The sequence below is a fragment of the Sceloporus undulatus genome, chromosome 2 (assembly GCF_019175285.1).
Source record: "Sceloporus undulatus isolate JIND9_A2432 ecotype Alabama chromosome 2, SceUnd_v1.1, whole genome shotgun sequence".
Taxonomy (NCBI): Eukaryota; Metazoa; Chordata; class Lepidosauria; order Squamata; family Phrynosomatidae; genus Sceloporus; species Sceloporus undulatus.
In genome coordinates, this window is record NC_056523.1 from 269,617,697 (window position 1) to 269,641,481 (window position 23,785).

The following is a 23,785-nucleotide window of genomic DNA, read 5'->3' on the forward strand; positions in this document are numbered from 1 at the left end:
AATAGGCAGCCATTGAAGTGATTTTAAGACAGGTGTAATGTGGTCACTTCTAGATTTTCCCATGATCAACCTGACTGCCATATTCTGCATTAACTGAAGTTTCCGGTCTAAGCGCAAGGGTAGCCCCACGTAGAGCATGTTTCGGAAGTTGAGTCATAAGGTAACCAGAGCAAGTACCACACAGTTTCCAGGTTCCTCAGCTGCAGGAAAGAAGGCTGTGGAAAGAATCCAACCTTTTTCTTAAATGGAAAGGCCTTTATCATTGAAAGGCACTTGCTCTTTATAAGTACCCTGTAGATTGAACCAGGTACCCTGCATAGTTTAGTAAGCTACCCCAGGACCAGCACTCTGATATTGCCACCTGGCATTTTCTGAAGTCGCTGGGGTCTACCCTGGTTGAGTGAGCCAGCATTTTAAATTTTACCTAAGTCATGTTTGGAAAGTTGTAGCAACCTATGCAGCTATCAAGTAAGCCTGCAAGCAAGTAGGTGTGGTCCATATTCTCTGTTCCTTCATATTAATTACTTTCTTCTACCCCAAACCACTGTAGTTGGATGAGTGGAGAAACAGCAGTGATGTTGGGGGTTCTATCTTTTCCCTTATGAAGCCATATTAAGCAAGGCTTTGGCACAGACAAGTTATATTTTATTTGTCAGCTTCTTACCACTTTTGTCTTTCCCCTCTCCATTTTCTGCCATCTGTGCCCAGAGCTTTGGACAGTTACTTTGGACTATGACACCCCTAATTCCTGTAGCTGTGGATTCTGGAAGGTGTAGTAAAAAAGGTAAAATTTCCAAGTTCTGTCTATCCATTTCTCTCTGTCTGAACCTCTTCTAGGAGCTTCTATAGTCTTTTCAACCAGCGAGGCAACTTTAGCTGTAAGGTTACAAGCTATTTTTGACCCTTTCCAGATCTAATATTCTTTTTCTACTGTGCAAGCAAAATAACTTGTTGAGTGTGATTCTTAGTAGGAAAAGTGCCAAAGGAGAAAGGCAGTGAAATAGCGATGACAGTTATGTTGGAATTATTAATAATTTTCTGAATTAGGAAGATAATCAGAAAAAGCATGCTGGCAAGTATAAAATATTCATTTATGTTATTCAGAATCTGTAGAAGTTCTTATAATCAAGGAGAAAGACACAAGCTCTGGGCAGGGGCTAGAAGACAGAAGTGAATGAGGTTTGCATATGAAACAATGTTACAATTGTTCATCTATTATGTGTTTGTCAGAAGTGCAAAGATTGGGACTGCAAACTTGATTAAAAATTATGAATTGCTACTCTACTGAAACATTTTATAAGAAATAAAGAATTATGATTTATTTGGAATTAACATAGGCAAAGTGACGATTCATCATCATGACTGCAAATAATAATAATAATCAGATGATCAGAAACTCAAGGCAATCTGCTTGCCTTTTCAGTGATGCTTTTCATTTCCATTTCCTTATTAGCAGTGGGTGAAGATGGATGGTAGATAAGATTTGGTGGAAAATTTAGTGCTTGAATGCCTTGTTTTGTTAACCAGACTTGCTAAAGCTGTTATGCTTTAACACAATATCATCATACCAAAGCACAAAACTATTCTCTTTGAGGCTTTCAAAACTTTTTTAAAAAAATGCCTGTCATTGCAGTGCAAAGTGAAGTGATAAAATTTGTTCCATCTTTTTGTTGTCATGAAGATGCCTTAACAACGGAAACCTGGTAGTTCAATGAAAATGGGTGAACTGTAACTTGCAGAGGAATCCTGAGATCCTGGGATATAGGGCTGGATATAAATATATTTATAAATAAAATAAAGAAATATGAGAGCCAGCATGGTGTAATGGTTTGAATGTTGGACTATGACTTTGGAGACCAGGGTTTGATTCCCAGCTTGTCTATGGGCCTTATCACATGTGAAACAGAGCTCCAATTTGAAGCAAGGGGGAGCAGAGTCACTTCGGATCCAAGGCAATTCACGTGATGTATTATCATACCTGAGGAACGAAATTGTGGTTCTACTTGGGCAAAGCAGAGCAATTGCACATTGTATTACAACACCAGAGGGATTCAACGATTCGAATTGGCACCGTTGCACATGCTCAGTGGGGCTCTGGACACTGTCATCCTTCCCTGCCCCCTCCTTAGCTGTCATCCTTCATTGGGGTGAAGGAAGAGGCAGGGGATGATGGGACAGGTGGCAAGGTGGCAGAGGGGGTGAGATTGGGGTGCAGGCAGGGGATGATGGGCCAGGTGGCAGGGGGTCACTGAGGGTGAGATTGGGGTGAAGGAGCAGGCAGGGGATGATGGGCCAGGTGGCAGGGGGTCACTGGGGGTGAGATCGGGGTGATCTTCCACACCAGATCAATTCGAAGTAAATATCTATCTTCAAATGTTATTGAAGAAGGCTTCCAAAATGTGCTTGGCCATTTCGACAAGCCTTACTTGCTCGTTTTGCTTTTGAAACTTTACGATCTGACAGTAATTCTTACAGTAATTAATTATATGTAGGTTTTTAAAATAGCATGTTACACTTTTTGTTTGCCTTTCCTTGTTTACTGCTACCTTACAGATATTTTAATTTTTTAATGTTATGGCCAACATTTTAAATAATAAGTACAATTTAACTTGATAAATTCTAATCTACCATTTCAAAAGTATGCTGTTGTAGAGTGGTTCCATAATAGTCTAATCAATAAGTAGTGGAGGTGAAATCAATGAAATAAGTAGGCTTGAATCCAAGTGCTTTCACTTAACTGTGTGGTGGATTAGGGTGTAAATCAATAATCTTAAACTATATTGTAATTATACTTCATTATTCTGTTATGATTGTTATTCATTGGCCTGATCTAGCAAGAATATAGTTTTCCAAGAGAATCTATTGAGACAATATGCTCAAGGGTATTCTGAAGAGTTTTCCATCCTGGACTTTTCAGCTGTCTAGTTTTTGCTTGAATGTATTTATGTATGTATATTTATATATAAGTATATGTGTGTGTGTGTTTGTGTATACACACACACACACATTTGAACTGTAAATTGTAGCTTTCTAAAGTAAACATATCTAAGATCAAATTTCCACATTATTATGACAATTTTGTATTTTTTCCCCCAAAGATTTATTTTAGAACAACATGCCTATTATAAAAGTGCCAGTGGTACACAAATTTGGTATTGTGTCCCGCGATGAACATAAAAAACTTCAGCAGAAATTGTTGGCTAGATATCTGAAGGAGAGTTTCCTTAAGAGTGAGAAAAAGAAGCACAAGTAAGTTTAAGTAGAAATATGAAAGAGTTATTGTTATATCTTGCACGTAGACAGCACATGGAAAAAGGTTTTCAGTGTTACTACCATGTTCTCGAGTTTACTCATACCTTACTACAGTAGATCACCAGAAGTGAATGTTTTGTGAGAGCATAGAAAAATGTTTTAGCCAGTTGTCCAAGTCCCATCAAATACAGTATGGGACTGGCAAAAAAACCAATTCTAAATCAAAACAAAACAAAAACTTGTAAAGGGGGAAAACGTCCTACCTGGCCCTGAGGCAAGGAGCCATGAGAACACATGGAAGGGGCAGCTAGGGCTTTAAACACTCTCTCTGCCCTTTTCACATGATACTAGCATGGCTAGTTTAAATACATTTGGTGTTCCTTAGTCGTTTTTCCAGATGACTATTAATCTTACCATGGCACCTTCCCTATGATAAAACAATATAATTAATACATGAAAAATAGCAAAACATCAGTCATGGCTTTCACAGAAACAGCATAAGCACAGAAGACAAAACAATCAACTAAAACCAGTTAGGGTTATTATGTTGGAAGCCTTGACAAATAAAATAGCAGTAATCATATTTGGTAGTAGATGAGCTTCTCTGGAGAGAGCATTGCAGATGTAAATGTCTTCTCCTCATCCTAGTCTTGCCTAAGGTGGGAAGAATTAGAATACCAATTTCTAATAATAAATGTCTGGATTAAAAAGACGGTGGTAGAAAATGCACCTTAAAATACCTGGTTTCCATGCATTGTTACCTCTCCATCAGTCTTCCCATTGCTTATTGATTTCTCCCCACTCTAACAGCCTTTTGAACACCAGAAAACTAATTCTGTGCTTACTTTGTAGTTCATTTGGTCCTGCAGACCTTAGTTTTATTCCTCTATCCTATGCCATGTGCATGTGCCTCTAATAATAATAATAATAATAATAATAATAATAATAATAATAATAATAATTTATTTCTATACCGCCCTTCTAAAAATCAGGGCGGTGTACAACAAGAAAATCCATACAAATAAACATATTAAAATACATTAAAACATTGCAATAAAAACAAGCAAACTCATGCCAGCTCAACCAGCTGATGACGGAGGGGTGAGAAAATATACCGGGGGATAGAGTCAGGGGTAAGCCCACTCGAAAAGATATGTTTTCAACCCCTTCTTAAATTGGGCCAGGGAGGTGGCCGAGCGGAGCTCAATGGGCAGCGAGTTCCAGAGGTTGGGGGCCAATGTGGTAAAGGCCCTTCTGGTGGTAGTAACTAGTCTAGCCTTTGGAACTCTTAATAATTGCTGCCCAGTTGATCTGAGTGTGCGGGGCGGATTGTACGGAGAGAGGCAGTCCTCCAGGTACCCTGGGCCCAAGCCATTTAGGGCTTTATAGGTAATAACCAACACCTTGTATTGCGCCCGGAAGCGAATAGGCAGCCAATGAAGGTCTTTAAGCAGAGATATTATATGACTGGCCCTGGAAGTACCAGTGACCAGTCAAGCTGCCATATTCTGCACTAGTTGCAGCTTCCGGGTATGGTACAAGGGTTGCCCCATGTGGAGCGCGTTACAGAAATCCAATCGAGAGGTTACCAGAGCGTGTACTACAGTTTCAAGGTCCCTCCGGTCCAGGTAGGGATGCAGCTGGCGTATCAGCTGAAGCTGATAGCAGGTGCTCTTGACCGTCGCATCCACCTGAGAAGTAAGATGGAGCGACGAGTCAATAAGCACCCCCAGACTGCGTACTGAGTCCTTCACAGGAAGCGTGATCCCATTCAGGACAGGTGGAACCACCGCCATCCCCGGGCCGGGAGAACCTATCACGAGTACTTCCGTTTTCTCTGGATTCAGGCTGAGTCTGTTTTCCCTCATCCAGCCCATTACCGATTCCAGACAGGCCACGAGAGGAGAGATGCCGTGGCCACTCACTTATCCATTCTATTTTGTTTCTCTTTCCCATTTGCAAAGTCTTGAAAGAGATTTGGGATGGATTACATTTTAGTGGGCATTTTAGTTTCCAGCTCTGCAAAACATGTAAAGCTAGGTTGTGCATATTCAGGAAGCAGTAGTAATATCTATAACAGGAACTTCTTGTTGATGATGCCATGGAGTTAGGGCAACAGATAAATGCCCCTTTTGCTTTACAGATGATCATATACCTCTCTTCCAAAGACTTAAATATAAAGTGTTTTGAAACTGTCAACATTGTACTAAAATTGAGACCTTTAGTCACAAAATTTTGAAAATTAAAAGTATTAAAACAACATTTTACACTATGGATTAATTAATATAAAGCTTTAACTTTTCATTGTTATCATTAGTATTTAGAATGTTGATCTCATGTACACATGACCTGTCTTTTAAACTGAAATTCTTTATTGAATATTTTTTTTAAGAAACCCATTTGAACTTACAGAAGAATTCATTGAGGATTTCAATGACTCACTGAAAACAGAAAGAAACGAGAAATTCATAGAACTGGCTAAAAAAATGCTTGCCAGATGCAAGGTTTGTATTCATAAGTTTTTAAAGTGACATTCATAAAGACCATCTGTTGATCTTAAATGCCTGCTTTAGTGTTTAATAGTAAGAATTACTGTCAACATTTCTGATCCCAAGATTATCACTACTTACTTTAAAAAGTGATGTTAAAGTGCAGAATATTTTTGTAGTGCTTTTAAATATATGTTTGACAAGAATATTTAATATGAATGCCATACTGTTCTGCATTGTGAGTACTTCTTGGCCTGGGACAGACTGTCCGAAAAGGGCGGTCTGCCGGCAGCCTTTTTTTCCTCCGGAGGGAAACCACAGCCACCAAACCACGCGGCTTCCCTCTGGAGGAAAACGAAGCTAAGAAAAGCAGGTTCTTTTTAAGGTGCAGGGGTAGTGTAACACTGGCGCACTCGATACGTAAGGTCTGTGCAGCAGTGTGCGGATGCCAGGCGGCACTTACATAACAATGCCAGCGCCCATATACACAGAGCACCACCATTGTTACGCCACTTGTACATTCTAAGGTTAGGGACCTTGCGGTTGTAGTGTGGTCCCTAACCCTAGAATTGGCGCTGGTACACTGCTTTATGGCGGTATTACAGTGCCCTTATTAAAGAAGGTAATATGTTGGAATAGTTTGGATTATAGAGATAGTTTAAAAGCAGTTACACTACCCTTCAATAAACAAATGCAGTAAACACAATGAGAAATGTTCAATAATAATAATAATAATAATAATAATAATAATAATAAATATTTATTTATATCCCGCCTCTTCCGTTTTGAGGACTGAGGCGGGTAACAGCAAAGTTAATACAATTTACAACAATAAAAACAAGCCCCACAAGACACCAACCCAACCCTACCTCCCAACTATAAAATTAAACAGTAAAAGATGGTTAAAAAGTACGTAACAATACATCAAAATTAAAAAACAAACCACAACTAAGAAAAATAATAAAAGGAGGGGATTCAATTGGTTCTGGGCATTATCAATCGGGGAAGGCCTGCCGGAAAAGAAAGTTTTTTGTTGCCTTTTTAAAAGCCTCGAGTGAGGATAATTGGCGAATCTCTTCTGGCAGGTCATTCCAAGTTTTCGGAGCGGTGACAGAGAAGGACCTCTGGGAGGTCACCGCCAGTCTGGTCTTTCTACATTGTAAGAGGTTTTTCCCAGAGGATCGGAGTGCGCGGAAAGGATTGTATGGGAGGAGGCGTTCCTTCAAGTAAACTGGACCCAGGCCATGTAGAGCTTTATAGGTGATAACCAACACCTTGTACTGTGCCCGGAAGCTAATAGGCAGCCAATGTAGTGATTTTAAAATAGGTATAATATGGTCGAACTTGGATTTTCTGGCGACCAGTCTGGCTGCCATGTTTTGTATCAATTGGAGTTTCCAGATGTGGCACAAAGGTTGCCTCATGTAGAGCGCATTGCAGAAATCAAGATGAGAGGTTACTAGAGCATGTACGACCATTTCTAGGTCCCACTGCTCCAGGTAGGGGTGCAACTGGCGTATCAGCCAAAGCTGATAACAGACACTCCTGGCTGTCGCATCAGTCTGAGAAGACAGTTGAAGCGACAAATCCAGGAGCACCTCCAAGCTGCGGACACAGTCTTTCAGGGAAAGTGGGACCCCATCTAGAACTGGCGAACTTTTCTCCATACCCGGATTGGGGCTACCTGTCACGAGTACCTCCGTTTTATTTGGATTCAGCTTAAGTCTATTTTCCCTCATCCAATCCATTACCAACTTCAGGCAGTCATTCAGGGGGGAGATGCCTTCCTTGGTCACTGAAACAGTCTGAGACATAGAGAAATAAAATTGGGCGTCATCAGCATAATGATAACACCCCGTCCCATGTCTCCGGATGATCTCACCCAGCGGCTTCATGTAAATGTTAAACAGCATGGGGGACAGAATAGCACCCTGAGGGATGCCAGATGTCAGCTCTCTCATAGAGGAGCAGCTGTTCCCCAGCATCACCATCTGTAATCTGCCCAAATCTAAGAGCCTTATTGCATGTGAAAAGAAAGCTGAAATGGAATGGGAGAATAGTGGCTTTTTCCATGCCTCTCCATACGTTCCCAAGGGAGATGGTCATAAAAGCATGCCTTCTGCCAAATGGATTTTTCCAGAGTGACAAATGACATGCTTTTATGGCAGTCTCCCCCAGGAAGAGAATGGAAGTGCTTTGACAGCATGCAGAGAAGCATGGAGAAATTCACTACTCCCATTCTGTTTCAGCTTTCTTTCCTCATGCGATAAAGCTAAGTTTTGTGTCTATGTATCAAAATATAATCTAAACTTAACAGATATCTGTCTCAGTGGATGTTCTAGAACTGTTCTTCTAGTAGTATTTGACAACATGTAGCCAGCATAATATAATGGTTTGATCATTGGACTATGACTCTAGAGACCAGGGTTTGAATCCTTGTTCAGTCATGAAAACCTACCGGGTGAACTTTGGCAAGTCACACTTTCTCAGCTTCAGAGAAAGGCAAGGGCAAACTTCATCCGAACAATTCTGCCAAGAAGACCTGATGACAGGTTCGCCTTAGAGTTGCCAAAAAACAGAAATTATTTGAAGGCACACAACAACAACAAACTAAAGCAAATCTCTCTTCTATCAAAATACAGTTTTAAGGAAAGACTGTACATGTAATTTATTTTGAGAAAGGCACAGAAATGCTAAGAGTCCCCAAGTGATTGGCAGTATATATGAGTTGTTTTCAGAAGCAGTGAGGTGTATTGAACTGTAACAGGTGATATTTTAGATTCAAGAATGTTTGCGGGAGCTGTCCTGTTGAAAAAGCTTGAATATTTTTGTAATACTAAATGTGCTAATTAGGGAATAAGTGCCACATCATTGGACTTACTTCTGAGTAAGCATGCAAAGGATTGCACTGTACTTCACTTAGCAGTACAGTGCAGTACAGTGCTGAGCAAAAAAGACAGGATATCATGGGCCGGTCTCCAGGTCAGCGTGGGGATGGGTGGGTGTTTACACATCTGTCTCCACACCAACCTGGGACCTGGTGCCAGCACATGCTTCTTACCTTACTATGCCATCGCTGGTACTGAGAATCCCCTCATCACTATGGCCCTTATCAGATGAGTGTGGAACTGGGGGTCTTCTGCACTGGGCGATTCGAATTCGCGTCATAACGCAATGTACTGTCATACCTGGGAGTCCTTCCGCATTGGCAGGATTCAAATTGGCCAATCCGCATTCGCGCGAAGTGCATTCACTGCAGAATGTTTTGTCACACCGGTGCTCAACATGAGGATTGGCCGATTCGTATCGGCCGCCTCGCACATGTCCGTGGTGCCCTGCATGGTTGCGACTTAACGCTTCCGGGTGAAAGGGAGGTCCGTTCAGACGCCCGGTAACAGCTGGAGAGCCAGCTCATGCACATTACAATCGCGATACAACGTGCCCTTACTTTTCCTCTCTACTTCCTGCTTGGTTTTAACGTAACCAAACCTTCCTTGCAACAATTAGCAATGCCCCTGGTCTGCGTTGTGTGTGTGTGGTGTGTGTTTTGTTTCGGGGGGGGGGGAGGAGCAGTTCCAGGCGGCTTGTCAAAGAGGCTGGATGGCCATCTAAGTCAATGGGGATGCTTTGATTAAGAGTTCCTGCATGGCAGAAGGATGGTTTTGACTGGATGGCCTTTCTTGGGGTCGCCGTGTATTCCCGCTGGCCTCCTCCTTCCTCCTCCTGGTTGAGAGGCATCCCTAGGTCTCTGCATCCCAGACCGGGAGAACAAGGCGCGAGGCGCCGCTAGACATCGCGGCGGATTCGCCGCCGTTCCAGCGATGCCTCCTCCGATGCCTAACGCCCGGCTTCCCTGGAACGCCGGCAAGAGGAAAGGACCCACCGGAAGTTAAAATTGGAATCTGGGGGTCTTTCGACAGAGTTCAGGACTGGGGATTCATACCAGACCCATTCGCCCTGAGATCGAACAGAGCAAAATCCGGATATCGCCATCCCTTATCAGCGCACTGGCCAAACGCTCCAAAAAGAGGAGCCAGTACGCATTCAGTTCGGAGCTCGCGCATTCATGAGTGCGGTTGGGCCATTCGAATGCTGGTATGATGGTACTTTGCGAAATAACGCGATTCGAACCACCAGTGCGCAAACCCAGTTCCACACTCATCTGATAAGGCTTAAGTCTGATGCAGAAACGAGTGCCTGGCTATGGCACATAGCCAGGTGCCCCATTTCCACATCAGATGTGGTGATGGGGGGCTTTCTCAGTGCCAGCACATCATACCAAGATAAGTAATGTTGGAGCTGTATAAACAGCTAGGTGGTCCGGAAACTGTGGCAACTAGGGATCAAATTGATATGGGGTAAAGGCTTTTCCCAGGACTGGGCAGATCAACTGGATCCATGTCTGGTTGGCCGGTCAGATGTGTTCTGGTGACTTGTTTCTCCTAACTGGTGTGAGTACAGCTTTCCACTTCACATTCTGATTTTGGGATTTATCTTTGCATTATTCTTGTTCAGATGAGTTTGTTATCATTTCATCTCTTTCATATATTTTTCTGTGTATTGCTTCCATTTTCTTTTTTTTTCTAACTGGTATGTAATATGTTCCCTGTGGGTCTTAGCGCGTCTCCACTCTTGGTTTAAATTTCACTTTGAGTTCTTGGATCTTGTGGAAGATGTCTCTTGTTCTTCCGTTTTTGTTGTCATCTTCTATTTCTCTGCATTAGTAGTTACAGTAGTTATAGTAGTAATAGTAGTTCTTCTTGTTCCTGTGCACAAGTTGTTGAACAGTTGAACACTCAGGGTTCTGACTCGATTTCTGTCACCTTTTCCTTTTGCTTCTCGTTTGTCCTTAACTGAAGAGTTTCAGCTTTCATGCATTGAGGTTTTTTTTTTCCTTTTTGCTATGTAGAGCATGTACTTTTTACCTATTCTTCCTTGACAATGTCCCTGGCTTCAGTCCAGTATTCATCTGCTTCCTGGTCAATTCAGCTTAATAGCACAAATCTATTTTTCACATTATCTTTAAATTCTACGGGATATTCTTCAGGTTGTATTTCAACATGATGGCTAATTTATTCTAACTTTTGCTATTAGTAGTTCATGGTCTGTGCCACAATCTGTTTTTTGTGGAGGAAATAGTACTTCTCTAACTTTTGCTTCCAAGTATGTAGTCTATTTGATTTTTGTATTGGACAGTAGGTGACGTTCATGTATACAGTCAATTCATGGGTTAGAACTTTTTCTTCAGCTGTCCTTAGACTCTAGAACTAGCTTCCAGAAGAGCTTTGAAAGCTGAAATATGCTGTCTGAATTTAAAACAGCATTAAATACCAATCTCTTCCAGCAGGCCTATCCAGATATTTTTTAATTGTGAATTTTAAATGATGAATTTTAAAATGTGGATCATTTTAATATGTATGTGCTTTATTTGTTCTTTTAAATTGAAGTGTGCTTTTAACTGACATTGTATATTTGTTAACTTGTTGTTGTTCCCATCCATGATCCACGGGGAGGTAATAATAACTTGAATAATTCATTTGCAATGAACAAATTGTTGGCCTTGCAAAATTCCATCAGTCGGTTTTCTGCGTCATTTCTTGATTCTAAGCCAAATTCTCCTGTTATAATTATGCTCCTTTTCCTGTTTTTGCATTCCAATCATCTATTATTAAAAAGAAGTCCTGATCTGATGTGTGATGAATTTTCTCCTAGACACCAGCATAAAATTTTTCAGTTTCATCATCATCTGTCTCTATAGTTGGAGCATATACATTTGTCCCTCCATATTCGCTAGGGTTAGGGGCACAAGACCCTTGTGAATATGAAAAAACCCACAAATAACAAAACCACAGTGTTTTTACCTGAGAGGACAACTCTCTAGGAATCTCTTGGTACTCCAGTGCAACTCTGTGGTCAGCGTCCAACAGACACTGACCATAGAACTGCACTGGAGGAGCTACAAATGCCTAGTCTCTCTAGGAATCTTTAGGTATTTCAGTGCAACTTTTAATTAAAGTTGACCATAGACTTGCACTGGAGGACCTAGATATTCCTAGAGAGAACATATTAATCAAGTCTGTGAACAATCAAATCCGCAAATATCAAATCCGCAAATACGGAGGGAAGGAATGCCCAGCGACAGAGGGCTGTGGGCAGGGGATGCAGGGAAAAGAGGCTCCTAAAGAATGCCTTCCCTTGCTCCCTTCTGCCCAGGGCTCTTTCCTCCTCCCCCTCCCCTCCGATGAGGGGAGGAAATGCCTTGCCCTTTGCCCACCCTCTGACCTAAATCCCTCCCTCAATTTGCCTCGATCGTGATCGAGGCCAAAGTTCTCATTCCCAGGACCCGGGGTTTTTAAAAAGAAATGGTATTTGCGCTGATTTCAAAAGACCCGCGCTAGGGGCCATTTAACACGGAACGGGTGTGCAAGCTCCGGATTCGCTTGTGTGAGATTCGGGGTGAGTAGGAACTTCACGTGATTGAATCGGTTTCAGAACCGATTTTTTTTGTAATGTGAATGGGCCCTCAGATTCCAAATAAATTTAGTGTACCAGAGGTTCCCTGTAGAATACAACTTTAGCATTGTATGGCCTATTTGATGCAATTTAAATTACAACTTCCAACATTCCTTGCTTTGACTGTAGTGGCTAAGATTGCTGGGAGTTGCAGATAATCAACAGCTGGAAGGATGCTGCTCCTGCTATGGAATATTTTGATGGGATTGGCTGATTCCAGGTGGAAGAGCCCTCTTTACAATTTGTTCTGCACAAGTCATTTCTGTGATTCACAGAGCAAGTACAGTAATTAATTGCTTTTGCTGTAAGATACTTCAGGTGGCAGTAGTAGTATAATAATAGCCAAGCAGTTATCTTTTTATTTAAGTATTAACTTGCAGGATTACACATTGTTACTATGTTAGCCCAATTTATTGTGTTTTGCATCAGTAATCTCCTAATAATAAAGTCCTTAAATATATACAAATTCTATTGTAAGTCAGTTGACTATTGAAAGGATATTCTAAATCAGAAATTCCCTCCCGTGCTTTTGTCTCCTTTATTTTCCAGAGACGATCAGGTCTTAGTACATTTGGCTGTGGGAAGTATGTTAATCTTCCATTTGCATGGACTGAGGCTATTATTTTATCACAGTGCAAAGGAAATATCAATGAAGGTATGTTCTTTTCAAACTCTGTTTTATTATGTGTTCCTCCTGTCAAGTAGAGCAAAAGCTCCTTTCCCCCCACAGCATGTATTCATCTGATAACCAGAAAACATAGTGAAAGTTACAAAAAACCTGAAGTTGGGGCAAGATACCACATTAAAAAGTGGAAAATTTCTCTGTTTAGTTAAAAGCACCCCTATTTTTGAAATTTAACAGACATATTTAAATGTAAGATACTAAAACGAAGGCTTATGTCCTCAAAAGTGGCTTGGGGGATGCCAGGGAAAAATTTTAAAATGCAATATTTGAAGGACTTTCTGTATGCTATTAACAGACAGTATCCTGCAGTTCTTGTCCTCTTACTCTAAATGTCTGGCTCAGATGCTAATTTCACTAGACTATAAATAAATCAAATACAATAAAGCCTTTGACTGCATAGATCATGAAAAACAATGGAATGTCCTCAGAAAAATGGGAGTACAGTGGTACCCCGGGATACGAATGCGCCGCCTTACGAAATTTCCGGGTTACGAAAAAAATCCATTGAAAAAAACTGTTCCGGGTTACGAAGGTTATTTCGGGTTACGAAAATTTTTTTGGTGCTTTTCGGCGCTTTTTCACACGAAATCGCGGCTTTCGCTATTAGTGCCTATGGGTTTTTCGGCTTGCGAAGATTTTCGGGTTACGAAAGCGGCGGCGGAACGAATTAAATTCGTAACCCGGGGTACCACTGTACTCCACTTGACCATCCTGATGCATAACCTGTATTCAAGACAAGAGGCTGCCATCGGAATTGAGAACAAAGGAGCAGAATGGTCCCCAATTGGAAAAGGGGGCAGCTTACTAAGATCCTATCTATTCAACCTATATGCAGAAAACATTCGCACAGCAGGCTTAGAGAATGGTAATGGCAGTCCCCCTTTGAAGAAACTTTCCAAGAAGACCCCATAAGGTTGCCTTAGGGTCTCCAGAAGTTGGAAGGGACTTGAAGACACACACACAAGTACGAGGAGGAGGAGGTGGCAGGCAGTCCCTGGGACTGAGTGATAACAAAAAAGTCCCTTCACCATCCAGCTGCCTCTTTCCTTCTTCGCTTCCACTTCCTCCCCAGCAGCTCTACTGGGCCTTTCAATGCCCCTCCTCCTTCTCCTCCTGGCTCTTTCTTGTGGGCCGCCAGAAATCCTTTGGGGGGGGGGTCTCCAGCAGCCCGTGGGCCATTTGGTGTGCAGGCCTGCCACAGATAGTCATGAGGACAAACAAATGGGTTCTATAATAGATCAAGCCCAAACTATCCCTGGAAGCCAAGATGATTAAATTGAGGCTGCTGTATTTGGTCACAACATGAGAAGGCATGAGTCATTACAAAAAAAAATGTGATAATTAGATAACAATAGTTAGAAAAAATAAGGCAGAAGGAAGAAGAAAGAGACCACATACCAGATGGATGGCCTTAGTTAGAGAGGTCATGGGCCTGAGCCTGTGGGACCTGAACAGAGCTGTGGAGGATAGAGGATCTTGGAGAAGTCTTATCCACAGGGTTGTCATGAGTCAAGGTCAATTGGAGGGCAATTGATAACAACAACAATAAGTAAATAAATAAATTGCAAATTCCTTCATTCATCTCACTTGAAAATTACTTAAATTGTATGGACAAGTTGATCAATGACCAATAAGTGAGTTATATCCATGGTCCTCAGTAGTGACCCAGATACATTTCCCCCAAAAATTTGTGGAGCAGATTGCTTCCAGAGCCATAGGGGATGTTGGAACCTCATCTGGGGATGTACATGTCATGGAACCTGAGTAAAGATCCCCTTTGTGTAATGAGCATCAACAAATTTGCAATCCCATAGCACAAATTAGCAGGTCAGTGCAGATGAGTAACTCATCCAAAAATTGCTAGAAACCTGGAGCCTGTTAATTGCCCAAAACAAGCCTGCCAAGAGAGTACTGTTTGCCAGAAGGATGCTAAAATTTAATCTAGAATATTCTTTGTTTCCATAAACCATTATTCAACTTGGGCACAGAACCTGAGACAGTTCTTGCTTTGCTGTATAGTGTATTTCCGATACACAGAGAGCTGCCCATAGTCCTGCTAACCTTCGCTTTGGCTGACCCTGTGCAGATGATCAGTTGTGCAAGATCAAAGTAATTTTGTGCAATGTATGTAATGCTTGCATAGGAGCCTGCACACTTGTAGGCTTGAAGTGTACAATGCCTTTCCGTTTTTGAGGAAAATGGTTTGCTTTTTCAGAGTCAGTTCACATTCCAATTACTCTATGTGCTCTCCAGCACAAAAGTCCTGATCAGTGTGTGTGAGGGCCAGCTGTCCCAACCCCCTTCCCTCAATGCATATATTTTTACCTAATTTCTTGACATACTTAAGGCATTTGTCCTGCATTTTGCTATGTCTGTTGGGTGTTTGCATGTCACTTACCGTTTGCCTTTTTGTGGCATTGTCCCATGGGTTTTAGCTGAGCATACTGCCACTCTATAAATGAGATGCCCTCCAGTGGAACTGACACCCTGTCTAATATCTTACATTTTGATACTTTTTTGCACGAATACAAACCCATGTATATTCAGTATTCTTCGTGATGACTTTCTTTTCAAGTAGTGCCACATTATATGTTCTTTCTGAAATTAGATATGAATTGGGTGTAATTTAAAAATGACATTTAAACCTGTGAAGTAATTAGCCTTAAATAATGACATGTTTTAAGTTTCCTCGTTGATTTTTATGAATGAAATAGCATAATAGTTTTGTAGGATTGGGGTGGGGAGTATTAAAGAGCTACTCCAGTGGGTTTGGGTACTAGTCAGATTCTGCAAATCCAGAATAATGTGGGAGGAGATGCAGAAGCTGTGGAAGTCAGTTCGGTCCAAGGTCAGGGCAGCCAGAAGGTAGCAATAGTCCAGTTCGTTCCAAAGTCGTAGGTCCAAGACAAACAAGGGTTCAGGAAACAAGAAGCCAGTGCTGACAGCAATCACCAGAAAGGATTCTGCAATCGGCGTTCTTCAGCTGCTTAAATGCAAGACGCCCTCCCTTGTGCCAGCTGTGTCTTATCAGCAGCTTGCCTCTCTGCAAGCCTCCTGGATCGACGCATGCAAGAACTCTCAGCTCTTCTCTGCCTAAAGGAAAGAATCTCCAGGCTTGGTTCTTCCACAGAGTCACCACTAGGCTGCTGAGCCTCAGGAGGGATCCCCAGAGAGCTAGGACCTGGCTGAGCTTCAACCCCTGGGGCTGGGAGATCAGGGCTGGGGTCTGGCAGGGCAGGATTAGGACCTGGTATAGCCTCAATCTCCTCTTGCACTTGAGGAGCCACGGCCTCCTCCTCGTCCGCCTCGTCCTGCTCTTGGCTGGCCATGACATCATTTCCCCTCCCAAAATGCTCTCCCTCCGTCTGAATCCAGAGAAAACGGAGGTACTTGCGATAAGTACCCCAAGTCTGGGGAAGGAGATTTGTCTACCAGTCCTGGACGGGGTCACACTTCCCCTAAAGGACAAAGTTCGCAGTTTGGGAGTACTCCTGGATTCGTCTCTACAACTATCATCTCAAGTGGAAGCAACGGCCAGGAGTGCTTGGTACCAACTTCAGTTGATACGCCAACTGCGTCCCTACCTGGACCAAAAGGACCTTGAAGCAGTGGTACATGTATTGGTAATCTCTTGTCTTGATTTCTGTAACACGCTCTACATGGGGCTACCCTTGTACCAAGTTCGGAAGCTTCAGTTGGTTCAAAATGCGGCAGCCAGATTGATCACTGGTTCATCCGAGTTTGATCACATAACTTCTGTTTTAAAATCTCTTCACTGGCTGCCAATTAGCTTCCGGGCGCAATACAAGGTGTTGGTCATTACCTTTAAAGCCCTACATGGCTTGGGTCCGAGTTACTTGTGGGAATGCCTCTCCCTACATAATCTGACCTGCACACTTAGGGGCCATTCAGACTACACTTTACCCCAGATCAGGAATCGATTCTTGCGTGTGATTCTTGGTCCCAAATCTCTCACAATTGATTTTGAGGCTTCCATAACCGTTTCGTGGCAAATGACCCTTGGTTACGCATCACTTGGAATTGGGGAAAAAGCTCTGTCTTTTGAAAAAAACCGGGTTCTGTGAGTATGAACTTGCCCCCGATCATGATTGGGGCAAGTTCAGGGGAGGGATTTAGGTCAGAGGGAGGGCAGAGGGCGAGCATTCCCTCCCTTTCATCGGAGAAGGAGGATGAGGAGGAGGAAGGAGCCAGAGGAAGGATGGAAAAAAGGGGAATCGGGGTGACAGGAGGCAAAGGGTGACAGGCTGCAAAAAAGGGGAATCAAGGTGATTGATGGGGGCTGCAAAGGGCAATCAGAGGGAGGGCACAGGATGAGCTCGCACCAGGCAGCTTTCACTTTTTTAAAAAAATATTTTTTGACAAAAAAAGTGCATGTTTTTTGCTTCAGGTAGATAGATTGTAGATAGAATGTAAGCAGGAGGAAGGGTCAATTCAGGGCAGGTCAGAGGAAGCTTTCCCTTTCTTTTAATTTTTTTTAAAAATTATTTTTTGGCAGTCTGTGCACATGGTTTTTGCTTCAGGGAGGGTCGGAAGGAAGGAGGAGGAGGAGGATTGCCAAGAGAAATTGGGCTGCGGAGCCAAGAGGAAGGAGCCTCTCTCTCTTTTTATTTTTTATTTTTGACAGTCTATGTGCATGATTTTTTGGGTGACATAGAATGTGTGTGTGCTTGTGCTACTTTCATTTCCTCTTGCTCCTGGAACAGCACCTTATAAGAGCCTTTATTATTATTAATATTATTATTATTTGTGTTATATGTGGATGCTACTTTAGAATGCCTGCGCTACAATTCCCTTTCATTTCCTCTTGCTCCTGGAATTATTCGTTTAAATTGCGAATGCTATAATGCCAATGTTACAAATGTTTCCCTTTCAGTTTGGCAAATTGATACTAAAATTGATGGGAAATATCTTTATTCATTTTGATACATTGATACTTGTACAAATGAAACAAATCTGTTACAATTCTTTACAATAAACAGTTTATGTAGCCAATCTGATGTTCTTGACTTTATTACTTCCTGTCTTCCTGATTTTTTATGCTACTGATTCTGAAAATAACTGCAGTCTTGCTAATAAGCGTATACAACCCCTCCAACCAATGCAAATAAAATAAAATCCCTCTGAAGTTTACCAATACATTATATAAAATGAAAGAAAAGCAGAGAAGATTTAATTTACTTTCCCCCTGGATTGCATAGAAACATCGTATTCTCCATATATCCTACATATCAAAAAAGCCTTGTGTTAATTAAAATTATTTACATTTCCTGGTTTCCTGTTTCCTTATTTCCTTTATATAAATTATATATATATATTTATAATTTCTTTATATAGTTAACTAATATTTTCCACCAGGTTATCTTCAAGACCCCATCTATTTTTCAGAAACAACACTAACCGACCCCATTCTTTTTCCAAATTTTCTTTCCTCTTACCCTCCAGCTTACACGATAGCAGATCCAGTTGTCTAATATCATACAGCTTGCATAACCATTCTTCAATTTGTAATTTATGACTCTCTTTCCAGTGCTTGGCAATAATCAGTCTAGCCATGGTAATCATATACAACAAAATTTTCCATATTCTTTTTTCATCTTCAGGCTTCAAAAAAGAAGTCATATTTAATAAATAAATCTCCGGTCTTTTTTTATATTTTACTCCAAAAAGCTGCTGTATTATGTCATGCACATTGTTCCAAAATAATCTAACCTTTTCACATTTCCACCACATGTGGATCAGTGTTCCCTTTTGATTTTTACAATTCCAGCATTCATCATTTTTGAGTTTTAACATTTTTTTCAATCTAGCCGGTGTGTAGTACCATCTGGTACTAATCTTTATCAAATTTTCTTTCAAATCCAAGCATCTGGTAAAGGCATTTGTTTTTTTCCAAGAATTTACCCATGCTTCCAGTGGAATTTCCCTTCCCAAATCTTTAGCCCAGTCGATCATAAATTGCTTCACTGGTTCCCTCTCTAATTCTCTCTCTCTTAATAAATTATAATACTTTGTAATTTTTTTATCCTCATTTTCCAACAGTAATTTGTCTATTTCCATTACGTTTGTCTCTATTCCAACTGTCTTTACATCTTCCTTAAATCTTCTGGATATCTGTAAATAACTGTACCAATATAGGTCTTTACCTTCTTTTCTTAATTCTTCTCTTGATTTAATACTAATCTCCTGTCTTTTTTCTTTCTTTATTAAGTCCGAATATCTTATCCAGCTTTCCTGTTTATCCCACCTATTTGCAAACGCCTCCTGAGTTGACACCCATCCCGGCATTTTAAAGTAAAATTTTTGTTTAATTTTATTCCATGTTTCGATTAATGCCCTCCGTATCGGATTGTTATAGAAATCCTGATGTATTTTGTCTTTCTTGTACCACATATAACTGTGCCAACCAAACCGCAAGTTGGCACTTTCCAAATTTAGAGTATTTTTATCTTTTAATCTAACCCAATCCTCCAACCATGTCATATTACATGCTTGTCTATATAGCTTAATGTCTGGCATTGCACAGCCTCCATTTTCTTTTTTCTCCTTTATATAGGTCCATTTGATCCTTGCTTTCCCCCCTTTCCAAATAAATTTTTTAAATTCCTTATTCCACTGTTCTATTATATCATTGTTAACTATAATTGGTAAATTTGAAAAGAGAAATAAAAATTTAGGTAAGACGGACATCTTTATAACATTTATCCTTCCCAATATAGATAAATTCAACTTAGACCATCTTCCCAAGTCCTTTTTTATATTATTCCAAGTGATCTTATAATTATTATCGAACAAGTTCATATTATTATTTGAGATGTTAATTCCCAGATATTTTACTTTACACTGTATCTCACATCCTGTTTTTCCCTTCAATATTTCTTTTTCCACACCATTCATGTTCTTGGTTATTATTATCGATTTCCCTTTATTTATTTTAAATCCGGAAAGTTTTCCAAATAAGTTTAGTTCTGCCATCAAGTTTTCAATATTTTCTGTTGGATTTTCCAAAATTAAGACTAAATCATCTGCAAATGCTTGGACTTTGAGCTCTTCACCTTTTATTCTTATTCCTTTGATTTTTGGATTCCGTCTTACGTTATTTAACAAGTATTCTAAAATTATTATAAATAGTAATGGGGACAGAGGGCACCCCTGCCTGGTACCTCTTTTTATACTGAATTCTCTTGTCCGTTCCCCTTAATTATCAGTTGCCCCGTTTGATTTTTATATATTTCTTCCACATTTTTTACAAATTTATCCCCCATATCCATTTCTTTAAACAACTTAAACATAAACTTCCAGCTAACGCTGTCAAATGCCTTTTCCGCATCCACAAATAACAACGCTGCCTTTTTTTCATTATGGGTGTTGTAATAGTCTATAATATTTATTATATTTCTTATATTATTTTTAATTTTCCTTCCTGGCAAAAAACCATTTTGATCTTTCTTAATCATTTCATCTAGGATTCCTTTAAGTCTATTTGCCATAATAGTTGCAAAGATTTTATAATCATTATTCATTAATGAAATCGGTCTATAATTGTTTAATAACATCTCATCATTGCCTTCCTTTGGTATTAAAGATACCAAAGTCCTTCCCCAGGAGTCAGGCTTTCCCTCTTCTGAGACCCGGTTGAATACCTCTTTCATTGGCGCCCTCAATTCTGGCTCAAAAATTTTATAATATTTCGCTGTTAAGCCATCCACTCCTGGGGCTTTCGCATTCCTAAGTTTGCCTATAGCTTCCTTAATCTCTTCTGTAGATATTTCTTCATTCAGTTTCCTTTTATGTACCAAACTTAATTTTAATTCATTATGGTTTAGTAATTTCATCATTTGTTCTCCTTCAATTAGGTTTCCTTTTTCCTCAAATAAGTTTTGGAAGTATGCCACAAAAGAGTTTCTTATTTTGTTAACTTCTGTTATAATCTTCTCATTTTGTTTAATTTTTGTTATAATCTTTTTCCCTTTTTCTTTCCTTAACCTAATGGCCATCCATTTACTAATTTTATTTGCGTTCTCAAAATAATCCTGTTTTAATCTTTCAAGGTTCATAGCTACCTCTCACATTAACCTCGCCTCTAATTGCCCCTTTAGCAACCTTATTTCATTTTCCAGTTTTTTACTTCCCTTTACCTGTTGTTCCTGTTCCTTTCTCCTGAGTTCTGACCTTATCCGCTCTTCTCTTAGTCTTTCTTCCCTTCTAATTTGTGCTGTTCTTTGTATAAATAAACCTCTTATATATGCTTTGCTAGCATCCCATACTACCTTCAATTTGGTTCCTTTTCCAGAGTTTTCTTTAAAGAAAAAAATCTATTTCCTTTCTAATCTTATTAACAAAGGCCTCATCCTCCAATATATCCTCATTCATTCTCCATCCTTTATTCAAATTTTTGTAAATATTTAATTCTAACTCAATCATATTGTGGTCGGAGAACACTCTTGGCCATATTTCCATGTTTTTACCCTTGTTTATCATTTGTTTAGATAGCATTATTAGGTCTATTCTAGAATGAGAGATACTAAAATTGAATGCTTTTGCTTTTGCTACACACAAGACACACACCGGAGGTTTTAAAATTTGACAGCATCTGAGCACCCTGCCGGCCAGTTATTTTTTTAAAAAAGGAGCGGGGAAGCCCCCATCCGCTTAGCCAATGGCTGAAAAAAACGTCACCCTACAAGTCCTGTTTTGAAAGGGAAATGACTTTTCCTATTTTTAAAGGCCTTTTCTGGCTTAATATAGGGTAGAGGATACTCACAATTGCATAAAAATGACAAATTGCAACTCTTCCAAAGGTTCTGGGAATGTTGTTTACGGGTTCAGCTTTTTTGGAGGGAGGTTTAGGGAATGTGGCCAACCAAATGGGATTGACAAGATAATAAATGGAAACACTTTTGGTAGGCTTCTCAATAGATGAAGCTGATGAAGAATATCATTTGGGTATTTTCTCAGCTTGGAATTGCAACTATAGCAATTGGATATGTCTGCATGGAAAATTGAACATAAATATAAGAACATAAGAAAAACCATGTTTCATGAGGCCCAAGAGAGCTAGTGTGGTTTAGTGGTTTGAGCATTGGACTACGAGTTTAGAAATCAGGGTTCAATTCCGTACTCGGCCATGGAAACCTAGTGGGTGACCATGGGTGAGTCACCCACTCTCAGCCCCGAAAGCCCCATGATACATTCATCTCAAGGTCACCATAAGTTTGGAAATGATGAAGGCACACAACATCAACAACAATGAGACCAAAGAATTATCCAGTCTAACATTGTGTTTATACAATGGCTGATGAGTTGTCCATGTAAAACATGCCAGCATCATATGAGTACAAATGTATCTGCATTTCTCATTCCTCAGCAACTGTTATAGAAAGTATATTACCTCTAGCCAATCTGACTATTAAGTCTTGCTGGCTCCACCCTCTATGAATCTGAGGGAATTTTTGAAGTCTGCCCCTCACCCTTATGGCTGGAGACATAATTACTTCATAGGTTCAGCTTCATATAACTTACATCATATCGGTTACACTCTAAATTTCACACTGTCTTCCCCCAAGTTAGTGAAGGGGGATATATGGGATTGCAGATGCCCCTTCAAAGTTTGGAAACTGCAAGGAGTCAGGTCACATGAAGAATGCAAAGAGGGCATTACAGGTGAGTTTCAGTTACTGAAATTCCTTCCCTTACACAACTACTGAATGTATAGAATGTCAGGGATGGGAGTTGTAGCTTTTCACCTCTGGCTCTAACTCACCACCTTGTTATGCAGCGGTGCTGACCAGCTTTGGTCAGTGGTTAATGCTTTTCTCCAAAGCAGCAGAGTTTCTGAGAATAGGCTGAAGACCCTGACAAACTCTCCAAGCCTTCTCACTCTTCTTCTTCAGAAGTCTCCAAACTTCTCCAGGATCCTGCTGGCTCTTGTATCTTCACTCAAGACACCAGACAACTCAGTAGTCTTATATAAAAGATCTACTTTATTCTACTAATACTATATGCCCTACAAATCACAATCTCTACAATCTCCAACTACCCACAAAATACATTGGCAAACATAGCAATTATTATAGCCATTGTTAATCACCACCCACTAGTCAGTTTCCACCCAGTGGGTGTGTACACTCATTTTGATTGGTTCACATAGTTCAACCCATACTTAAGAATTTCATCATTTCACCTTGTACCCTTAATGAATCTCAGGTGTTTCCAATTGTACATTCTATAATTCTGTCCTTGACATTCAAGACTTCTAAATTACATTAGCTTTTTCACCTGTGTAGCTTCTTAATTGCTCTTGCTTAGTCATTGTGACTTTCACATACATGTTTTATTTCTCTACTGTATATCCCATGTTGCATTTTCCTTAACATAGAAGCCTTGGTGTCTTTGTAATATGGTCACCCCACTGCCTTATATAGTCCACTCTGGTTCTTCATTAGCAGTTATGAAAAAAAAAACCAATATAAAAATCAATGCATTAAGCAAAAACTGGCAGGAGAATAAATACTACAGATTACCTAAATAGTCAGTGTACATTCCTGGAAGCCTGTTTAATTTAGATGGCTTTATTATGCAATAAGATTTAATTCATGGTCTATCATAAACATTACAGCAACTGTTGAACAGAATTATGAAAGAAATGAGTCTTAATTACTTTTTCATCAAAGTGATAATCAGAATAGGCAAACAATTTGCGGAAAATTGATGTAACACTTGTTTTACTTGTTCATAACTTGGCAAGCGTTGTGTTGCAGGTGTGATGTGTACTGAATGAAATATTAAGGCTCTGCACAGCAAGCACTTTTAAAATTTGTTTTAATTT

General features: G+C 40.2%; 1 protein-coding gene across 1 annotated transcript in view; it reads left to right on the forward strand.

Moving 5' to 3' along the window:
- The window catches only part of TMEM232 (transmembrane protein 232), a 186,271-nt gene continuing 162,486 nt past the window's right edge, over positions 1-23,785 (forward strand). The window contains 4 exon segments of the mRNA XM_042451062.1: positions 1-784; positions 3,099-3,249; positions 5,645-5,756; positions 12,804-12,909. Of these exon segments, the coding sequence (XP_042306996.1) occupies positions 3,116-3,249; positions 5,645-5,756; positions 12,804-12,909 (352 nt within the window). The 5' untranslated portion in view covers positions 1-784; positions 3,099-3,115.